Source organism: Sinocyclocheilus grahami, unplaced genomic scaffold, assembly GCF_001515645.1.
Source record: "Sinocyclocheilus grahami isolate Dianchi unplaced genomic scaffold, SAMN03320097.WGS_v1.1 scaffold933.1, whole genome shotgun sequence".
NCBI lineage: Eukaryota > Metazoa > Chordata > Actinopteri > Cypriniformes > Cyprinidae > Sinocyclocheilus > Sinocyclocheilus grahami.
In genome coordinates, this window is record NW_015506112.1 from 298934 (window position 1) to 309816 (window position 10883).

At 37.5% G+C, this 10883-nt stretch overlaps 1 protein-coding gene across 1 annotated transcript; it reads left to right on the forward strand.

Annotated features, from left to right (window-relative positions):
• The first annotated feature begins 2633 nt into the window (after positions 1 to 2633).
• LOC107564426 (astrotactin-2) lies at positions 2634 to 9219 on the forward strand. The gene is made up of 3 exons (XM_016249518.1): positions 2634 to 2800; positions 4381 to 4560; positions 9170 to 9219. The coding sequence occupies exons 1-3, from the start codon at positions 2677 to 2679 to the stop codon at positions 9217 to 9219; spliced, it is 354 nt and encodes a 117-aa protein (XP_016105004.1). The 5' UTR covers positions 2634 to 2676.
• Positions 9220 to 10883: the final 1664 nt, after the last annotated feature.

The window sequence follows — 10883 nt, forward strand, 5'->3', positions numbered from 1 at the left end:
CAATGACAGCTTGTCTTTTTTCCAGGAGTGAGAGTAGAGAGTTGTTAATGCTCGCAGTGCTGGACAGAACCAGAAAAAATCCAACTGTCAGACTCTGTTCCATGTTTTGTGTGTATCTTGCTCTCCATGTGCCTTCCTATGCCCTTATTTGGTTAGTTTCCTGTTCCTGTCCTGATTAATTAAGTTAATTTGTCCCAGGTGTTTCCCATGATGTTTCATTGCTCCCAGGTGTGTCTCGTCATCCCCTCCTCCTGTGTGTATAAATGGTGTTCCCTATGTGTGCTCCAGCGTCCGTTATTGTCTATGTCTACCTGTATAGCGTGAGTGGTCCTTGTGTTGATTAAACCCATTTGGATTAATGTACTCCTTGTCTCTCTATGTTCCATGCACCTCAGTCCGCTCAGCAGTGCACCCGTGACACCAACTCTAAAGAGCACAATAATCTAAAACTTGCAAAAAGGTGCAAAACATGTTAGCAACATCTAGCAATAAATGCATGAATGCAGCCCCTTGTGAAAAGTACACTCATACTTTTAAAAGGAGTTCTTAATAGTATATTTAAAAAAACATACTTAAGTGCAAACAGAAAACTCTTAATTGAATATGATTTACAATTAGAAGAAAACAAATATATAGTTTAAATGCAATTAGTTGAACTTGTATTTATGGACCCACTTAAGTAGGACAAGTTTATGTAATTTCATAATTCTGTTGTCTTTGAATTATGGTTAAAGTGTACTGCTGAATGTACTGACAAGCATTTATGGAAAACTAAAATATACTTGAATGTTATTTCTATTGCAACTTGCATGTCATGTATTTAAATCTATGTGTGATTACAAATTTGCGAAGTTGCAGTTTAGTACATTTCAAATATATTTTGATAACTTTATAATGTCGAATAACAAACTACAGTTAAGTTATTAGTCAACACATCAAAATAACTGTTCTTTAAAGCATGACAAATGATTAAAACATTATTTAAAATGTACTTGTCAGGCTTGTTGTGTTTTGTTCCCCATGTGCTCCCTGTGTAAAATGTAATAAAAAATACATACAAACATTTTTTATAATTACGTAGTTCAAATCAGTATTATATAAAAAAAAAACAATGGGATCAAATAAAGACAATGCAAACAAAATACAATCAATAATAGGATAGCTAGCAAATAAAAAATTCTAGTGTTGACAAATCTTAGTACGAATTAACCAATTATTCAACTGAACCCTAAATAAAGCATATGTGTCTAGATCTCGTATAGTTATCGGAATAGTATTCCATTCTCGTGCAGCTTTGACAAAAAAAAGCAGACTGACAAAAATTACTTTGTCTAAGCGGTATGATACAGTCTCCTCTTAATGCACCTCTTGTAGAACGATAATCAGTTGTTCTAATACTAAATAAATGACTAAGAGGGGATACATTTGAATACTTAATCATGTTTTCCCAACTTAACAAATTATATATTTTTCAGTATTAGACAATGATGATAATGTACCGATTTCTTATCGAAGACTTTAAGTGTACGATGTTGTACTTTGATGTTGTATGGCGCGAGGACGCGCCTTCCGGAGGGGGGCATCATGTCAGGCTTGTGTTGTGATTTGTTCCCCATGTGCTCCCTGTGTCCCAGTGTTTATGTCCATATTTGGTTAGTTTCCTGCTCCTGTCCTGATTATGTTGATTTAATTCCAGGTGTTCCCTGTTTATTTCCATTGATCCCAGGTGTGTATCAATCTCATATTCACAATTAGTATGAATGTCTAATAGGCTCAAGGGTTATTTCTGATGACAGCACTGCTCAGTGCGTTTGTAGGCTGTGTACAAGCTTTTTGAAGCAATTTAAAAGTCTTTTCTGCTGACTCGTAAAACAGTCTCTTGTTGCCATCTAAAGGCGGAACAATGTAACTAAAATCACCATCACCAACACACACACACACACACCGTTTACCAATGCTAAATACAACAATTGTGTATATAAAATATTATTCATTGAATGATAATTGTCAGGCTTGTGTTGTGTTGTATTCCCCATGTGCTCCCTGTGACCCAGTGTTTATGCCCATATTTGGTTAGTTTCCTGTTCCTGTCCTGATTATGTTGATTTAATTCCAGGTGTTCCTCCATTTATTCTCGTCATCCCCGCGTCTTGTTATGTGTTTAAATAGTGTTCCCTGTTTTTACTTCAGAGTCCGGTATTGTTTATGTCTACATGTGCTAAGTGAGTTTTCCTTGGTATCATTCAAATTCTCTGGATTGATGTACTCATCGTCTCCCTCCATTCCTTGCGCCGCACTCCACTCAGTAGTGCAACCGTGACAGTACTTTACAGTATGTAATTTGACGTTATAACAAAGTACACTTTTTAAAAGTGTATTAAAAAACAATAATGAAACTATACTCTCTTAAAATACACTTAAGTTACCTTTCATTATATTAATATTATATTATCTTCAAGTACGTTTTTTTAAAATATACTTTAAAGATGAGAATTACACTACAAGTGCACCTTCAATGCAGTTAAGCACACTACTTTTTTTTCAGAAGGGTCTTAGTGGAGTATTCAGTTTTTCGAGCCAGTAAGCACCTCCTTGAGTAAAACCTCCTCGTGTCTCATGGGACACTTTTAATGTCTGAAATGTAGCTATTAATAAAGTTGCAGAAGTGGGGCATTAATGTGTGTCTGTGTTACAGGAGATGCTCAGTTCAGTGAAGCCACAGGATACCCCATGATGCAACAGTGGAGAGTGCGGAGTAACCTGTATAGAGTGAAGCTCAGTGCCATCACCCTGTCTACAGGTACCACGAGAAACACACAAACTTCAAAACCATAAATACTCCTCCTTCATGTGTGCGTATGTGTTCAGCACATTTATACTTAAAAGGGTTAATTCACTTAAAATATGAAAAATTTGTATTCACCCTCATGTTGTTCCAAACCCATATGATTGTTCTTCAATGTAACACAGTTTATATATATATATATATATATATATATATATATATATATATATATATATATAAACGAATAAATAGGCCTATATGAGAAACATTTTTACTTAAATAATAAATTTTTTTTTTTATGATAATTTTCCTTCCTCATTTCACTCTTTGAAAAAGGATGTTATCTCTAGCAGAAATGCAAGTAAATGTGCTAACTGCTGTGATGGGAATGGTGACAAACTCAGTACACTCATATATTCAGCTTGACTTTGCTTTCTTTACACAATATTCAATTCAAATTTGGCACTCTAACAAAGAGACACTTGGTCTCTTAATAGTGTTAAACTGTTACAAACACACTTCCACTATTAATAAAAGTACTTACCAGCATTGCCTCTGAGGACAAAAACTTGGCACTGTTGTAGCTTTTAATACAGGATATTTAGAAAGAAATGGCAGCATGTTGAGATTAGTTAGGAAACAAGTCCATGCTGAATTGAGACTATCAGATGGACACATTCTCGTTCAATCGCTCAGGCATGTCGTTAAAAATGGTTACATTGAAAGCTTAAGTCACTACAGAAGGCTTATTAAAAAAAATAAAAAATGCCATGTGTAGTTATCTTTTCATACCCTCTGCATCTGTAAAAGTCCAATAACGTCATTGCATGAAAATCAAACTTCTATTAATCCTCATACTGGACTGATGTAAAGTCACAATACCTTTCTTCAGCTGCTTTAAACGAAAGTAATATAAAAACAAGGAGAACTGGTCAGTAGTACAAACAGATAAGGCACGATTTAGCATATTTTGAAAGTCAGTATGACAAAGAATGGCCAAAAAGGAACATTTTTCAAAATGTATTTTGTGGTCCACAGATGAAAGTCAATGACACAGGTTTGGAACAGCATTGGGAAGAGTAAACGAAGACCTAATATTATTTTTTTGGGTGAATGTGTGAGATTGTCATTTCATTATTTGCTATAGGTAAATAACAATAAAATTAAGTGTTAAACAGTAAAACTATTTGTGCTACAAACGTGTGTGTATGATTATGCTAATTATGTGATAACAAAAAGTAGTTTGTAACATCAAGCAATGTAACGACCTGTTTTTGTACAGCAACAATAACTGTAAGCGGCTGACACTGGAAGCCTTGCACATTCAGGTTAAAAATGGCCATGCCTGCTTTTACATTAAAAATAAGCTGGATAGCTTTTCATTGAAAATAAATTAGAAAAAACACTTCTGGAACAATGCCACTGAAAAAGAGAGAAGGCACTATATCACTGTCAGAGTACTGGAATTGTAGGCGTAATAAAGCAAGTTTCACTGGCCTCTTAAAAGGTCTGGTGACAAGCAAGAAATATATGACAATGAATCAAAGATTTTTTTAGATTAATTGTTTCTGTATGTGTGCTGGTGCTTTGGTCAGATTTCTCAAAGGTGCTGAAATCCCTGACGGCAGACAGCACGCGGGATGAGTTGCTTGCGTTTATTCAGCAGTACGGCAGTCATTACATCTCTGAGGCGCTGTATGGTTCTGAGCTCACCTGCAACATCTACTTCCCCAGCAAGAAGTCCCAGCAACAGCTCTGGCTCCAGTACCAGAAAGGTAAGACATAGGTAAAGGGGTCAAGGAGAAGGGAAATATGGGAATCATATCCCACACAAGTAAAGCAAAATCACTTAATTTCATGGGGTTTGTGCATTTAAGTTCCTGCTGTGAAATGCACTGTGCTGAACATCAGATATTACACCAGTGGGTTCTGGACATGTGAAAGATTTGGGTTCACTCATATTGTATGAACAAGGTATGTCCATGCAATATGAATGACCTCTGAGTCAACAACCAACTCTGATACAACAAATACATATTCAGAAGGCCTACGGCAGGGGTTCTCAACTCTGGCCCTCGAGGTCCACTTTCCTGCGGAGTTTAGCTCCAAACTTGCTCAAACTCACCTGCTTGCAACTTTCAAGTAATCCTGAAGACCCTGATTAGCTTGTGCAGGTGTGTTTGATTAGGGTTGGAGTTGAACTCTGCAGGAAAATTGACCTCAAGGTCCAGAGATGAGAACTCCAGGCCTACAGGTCAAAGTGGAGTCTGCAGAGGCAACAAACCAGGGCAGTGGTTCCTAACCTCATTCCTAGAGACCCCCAAACATTGCACATTTTGTCTTCTTAATCAAACACACCTGATTCAGGTCATCAGCTCACTAGTAGAGACTTCAAGGCTATGTCTGAAATTGCCCCCTATACCCTTAAATAGGGCACTTGAGGGGACAGCCATTTGTAGTGGTGTCCGAAACCATAGTGCAGTGGTTCTCAACTCTGGCACTCGAGGTCCACTTTCTTGAAGAGTTTAGCTTGATCAAACTCGCCTACCAGTAACTTTCTAGTAATCCTGGAGACCTTGGTTGCGTTTATACTTGCCATTAACATGCGACCTGTATCCGGATGTTGTCCACATACACATTGAAAAGACTAGTGTAAACGCGCTTCTGATCGGAATGTTATCCGATCAGCATGTCCTGGTCCAGAGGTAGTCGAGGACGTATTGTGATCGGATCTCAGTGTAATGTAAACGCAATCCAGCCATCGTGTCTGCATTTGCAGGTTGACGTCATGCAAAACCCTGCCCACTCTCTCCCGAACTGTCAGAAGAAAGATGGAGGGCACCAGGCCGTGGAGCGCTAGTGAGACTCGAACACTTAACACCGTGCAGATGTGACAGTTGTCACGCCGCAACAGGGTGAGGCTGTCTACACTGGATGCGACAAAGAACTTTGTGTCAGTACGTCATAAATAGGAAGAGGCAACAGCTTATTTTTGGGGATTTGTCGTGTCGTGCGCCGTGGCACATCCAGTGTAGACAGCTTCACTGATTATAATGGGTTCTATAGTATTTTGTCGTGCTGTGCCACTCGTGTCCAGTGTAGACATGGTGTAAGACTTATTTGAATATTGCACGGGAAAGAGAGATCCGATTGGCTATCCAGATAGAGAAGTCACTTGATGTTGCCAAGTGTAAACATGCCATGTCCTGATTGACTGATGATCCAATCTGCTTGATCAGATCACAGTGATCACATGTTAATGCCAAGTGTAAACGCAGCCCTTGATTAGCTTGTTCAGGTGTGTTTGATTAGGAGTAAAGCTAAACTATGCAGGAAAGTGGACCTCGAGGGCCAGAGATGAGAACCCCTGCCATAGTGAATGTTATCGAGTGCACTCATTCAATCCCATAATGCACCACAAGAACAAATGTGCAATCGATGTACACTCAGTGGCTAGAGAATACCCATAATGGACTGTGAGGGTTGTGTCAAATGAATTCTGGCATCTCACCAGAAGATGGCTCCTGTAGCTGAATCATCCATCCATCCATTTTTCAAACTGCTTGTCCAATGTGTGAAAAGGAAAATGTCCTAAACATATTGATTTTTAAATAGTTTATTGAAGCTTAAACAATTTAAAAAAATTGTCATGGATTAGTTTTCATGAGAGAGTTCAGGATAAATCTTTTCATTACTACTACAGCAGCCAAATGAGTTTCAAATGATTATTAAACATCAAGCACAAACTATGCACTTAGACAATGTAGACCTGCCAAATGTGCAGCGTTGGGGGCTCTGGGAATGGTTAGGAACAACTGAACCGGGGTAGCCAACCTTTGTCCTGGAGGTCTACCTGCAGATTTCAGTTCCAAACTGCTCCAACACATCTGCCTGTTATTTTCAAATAATCCTGAACTCCTTGATTAGCTGTTTCAGCTGTGTTTGATCGGGGTTGGAGCTGAACGCTGCAGGAGAGTTGCTTTCCGGGAGCAGGATTAGCAATCTCTGCAACCATTGTTAAATAGGTTTAAATACCATATAATAAAATATTGTCAACTGTTAAATAGAGAAATTCACTACAGGTGAATTTCTGGCCCAACATTTTCATGTCATTCCTGCTTTAAAATACTGTAGTTTCTAGATGTTGCGTCACCAGAGTTCTTTACACAGGCAGAGGCACTGACCACTTTTCCATAATAGTTCCATGCATACGAAATGTTGTACAGGATTCAATAATCCAGTGTTTCTCAACTCTGTTCCTGGGGGCACATCAACATTACACATTTTGGATGTCTCTCTGATCTGATTGGGAAGAGTTTGAAAATGTGCCCTGTGGGTGTGCCTCCAGGAACAGGGTTGGAAAACACTGCAGTATAGGGCTAATCAACACATCAATATTTTCTGCATTCCAAAATTGTACTGTCAAGCAGAAAGGTTGAAACAGAAATCTTTAAAACTTGTGGAGAAAAAAAAAATAACATTGCATACAAATATTTTAGTCAGTTTAAACCCCATTCCCCATCATAATCTGATCATCTTTTCATGAATGCCAATCAGTATTTTTGACAAAACAACTGAATAAAAAAATTAAGAAAAACGGGAAAAAAGAAAAGAAAAACAGTTTTTGGACAAAACAACTGCATTTTCAATTGATGTCCTACTATTGTGAAAAAGAAAGAAAGAATAAAAAGTTCTTATTTTGCACATCCCTGGTTGCAAGGGACAATTAAACAGAAATGTGTTTAGAGATATTGCTGTAGATGGTGAGCAACACATTGCCAAGATCAGCAGTCTTAATCAGCATATTGAGAAAGGTTTAGAACGGTTCTCAATCTGTCGCAGAACCAGTGGTACATTGAGTTCCCTCAGGTAGGAAGCCACGTGACTCTGAAGGATTTTATTTGATTGCTTCTGTAAGACTCATGCATAGACCTAATTTTCACATCAGGAGTGTGGTATGAGGATAGGTCATGCTCTAGCATTGGCACAATCATGCTGATATGTATACACATGAGCAGTTTTATTCCTGAAAGCAGAAAGCGGTCAAAAAGGTGTGATATTTTTCTCTGTGAGCTTGATCTCCTGATACATATCCTAAAGAGTGCTTTTGACGACTCAAAACCATTACATTCAGCACTCATTTTAGAGCATGATACTGATAATGATACAAGATGTGAGAAGTTTTAAGATAGATATGACCATATTCTAGATCCCTTAACCCTACCCCAAACCTAAACTTGACTACTACCTTACTATTAAAAAGCAGCAAATTTGGCATTTATTGAGGGAAAACTCTTAGTTAATAGTGAATGTGCTCCCTATTCTAAAGTGTTACCCTCCACTTCAGAATTGCTTAATATATATTTTATACTACTACAGGTTTTAGTATTTAATTAGAATTGGACAGAGGGGAACCGTCAGGGCCCTCTAGGTCCTCAGAGAGGGCCTAAACTATTGCCAAAACAATATTTAAACATGCTAAATTATTATTTTTTCTTTTAAATATAATTAAAAATGTATTATTTTAAATTATTTAATTAAAATTAAAAATGTAAACTTTAAAAAAGTCACTCATTTTATTTAATACATTTTTAATTTGACAACAAACATCTAAATAAAATTAATACAATTTCTGTAGAAATTAACTCTTCACATCTGCCTATATTCAGTTTGTGTTGGAAGGTGAAGGTTTAAATGAAAGATGCCCATTTTGTCATTATTAGAATGTTTTTGCCTAAAGCTTTCGGCTCTGTGATTGGTGATCCAGCTATGAAATTACCAAGGGCCAAACAATAGTAAGTCAATGGGAGAGACATTTCAAATGACAGGAAAGCTGACCAATCATATCTTTCCTTTAAATGGGTGGGCCTTGTTGTCACTAACTTTATAACAAGTTTCGCCCACTGTGGGGAACTTTATCAAAAAAAAAAAAAAAATCTGATAAACTAGCAAGCTAGACTGTTATTCAAGTCATAATGAAAGCCTCAAATAAAGTAAGTGAGAACATTGAATAGGCCACTGTGCTTATTATTTATATCGTATTATTAATATTATTTATATTAATGTCAATAATGTAATAGTATTTATTATCAGCAATGCTTGTTGGTTGATAATAGTGTCTGTCTCTCGATAGTTTGCTTTGCTGTGAGCGCAGTTGTCATGGCTTACATTAAATGTTGTTGGTTTTGTGTGGTAGGAGGGTGTATCTGTACTTTTTACAACCTGGCCTGCTGTCCATGTTACGCTGAAGTGCACACACCGATTATGGGATGATGCAATTTTTTTTTGTAATGAGGATTTGCATTTTACTTAAAATTAGCTTTGTTTTATTTTGGTGATATCAGTCACTCTTGCTGTGCTGTTTTCTTTTTGCATTTCCAAAAGGCGGTCTCACACCGAACAAGAGGCACAGCGCAGCGCAAGATGAAGGATGAGCATGAAGTCATTTTGTACATTAACTGTAATTTGGGACAAATATAAAGTGATTTAATAGAAAACTACTGTATGTGAGTGTCTCTCGGTGGCGAGGCAGGATTTTGAAAAGTGTCCCGAGTTGTTGCTGGGAGCTGGTGCAAACTCATAGAAAACAATGTGTTCAAATTTTAAAGATGTGACGCAACACTGGGTTTCTCCTCCAGTATGCGACCCCCTTAAGGCTGGATTTGCCCCTTAATAGTTTCAGAAGTGGAATTGCCAAAGATACCTTTTAAAAGAGGACAATGTAAGCTAGGCTGGTAGTTTATTACCGAGGAGGGTAGGGGAGAGGGCCAAGGTTCAAGAGTCATAGTTCGCTACTGGAATTGGATTCTAAAATTTGGAATGTTGTGTAAAATTATTTTGAATTAAATTTCAAAAGCTCTGAATGTCACCACTAGGTTGTGTACGTGTGTATGTGTATATGTTAGGGCTGTCAGTCAATTAAAATTGTATCTAATTTATTACATGATCTAATTGATTACATGATGTGTCGATTAATTAATAAAATTAATCTCAAATTACATCTGGCAGTGAAACTATCCACAAAATATAATTTAAAGCTATTATTTTGTTAAATGAGAAAGTATCCAGTAGAGATTTCAAAGAGTAGCTTTAGAAAGCAATATTTTATTTGATTTAACATGCAATTTATTACACATAAATGTTTAGCCTACAGCGTCCTAACTTAAACTATGGAACATAAAAGAAGATACTTTGAGAAACAAAGTCATGCCATCCCATATTTTAAGTTTATAGAGGTTTTGAGTGAGTATTTTAGCATTTGATGTGAAGGATATTAGATAACCAAGAGGGTCATACTGTGTAACCAGTACTTTACACCTTTCTTATTGTGGGCTAGAAGCACTTGACTTATACACAATGTGGTATGTGTGATGAGAGGCCTGTATATCTTCTTAGCCTATACTGCTACCCTCACGTCTGTATACTTTCCAGTTGCAACAAGGATTGCAGGTTTTCCCAAAGGGAAGAACCTGCCATCCAGAGACACTTGGTTCTTTGAATGAGACATTCTTTAATCCAGGCCAAGACTACTAGAGCTGTGTATCATTGATGTTGCTCTGGCAAGCATTGAACTATAAGGCTCCCTAGTCCTTCACTAATGTGACTTGGACACCTGTCCTGAACACCTGGCATTTGCATGGAACCACTGACGTGTGAAATTTTTGTTGTGCCTGGAAAAGTTAGTCAGGAGGACCTGGTGAATCACCTTGTTGAAAACAGATCTAGCAAGGACAAACGATTTGGAATTTGCTCTTGCAGAATTTCAGTATAAGACAGTATTTTCTGAGGAATGTCTGCTTTTGAAACCAGATTGGTGGTTATGTGAAAGAAAAGTAAAGAGGGAAGAGAGAGACCGGTCAATAGTTTTAAACTGCTGTAGGGTTGTTGGGTTCACCCAAGCCTGATTGAATGTGATGTTGCCAGCATTAAGGCATGTTTTGAAGATCAGTTGGAGCAATCTACTTTAGAACTGGGGGACTGTCCAACCTGGGGACCATCCACCACTTTACATTTTGGATGTCTGCCTCATCTAACATGCCTGGTTCAAATCATCAGTTTATTATTAGAAACTGAAAGACTTGAATTGGGTGTGAAAATG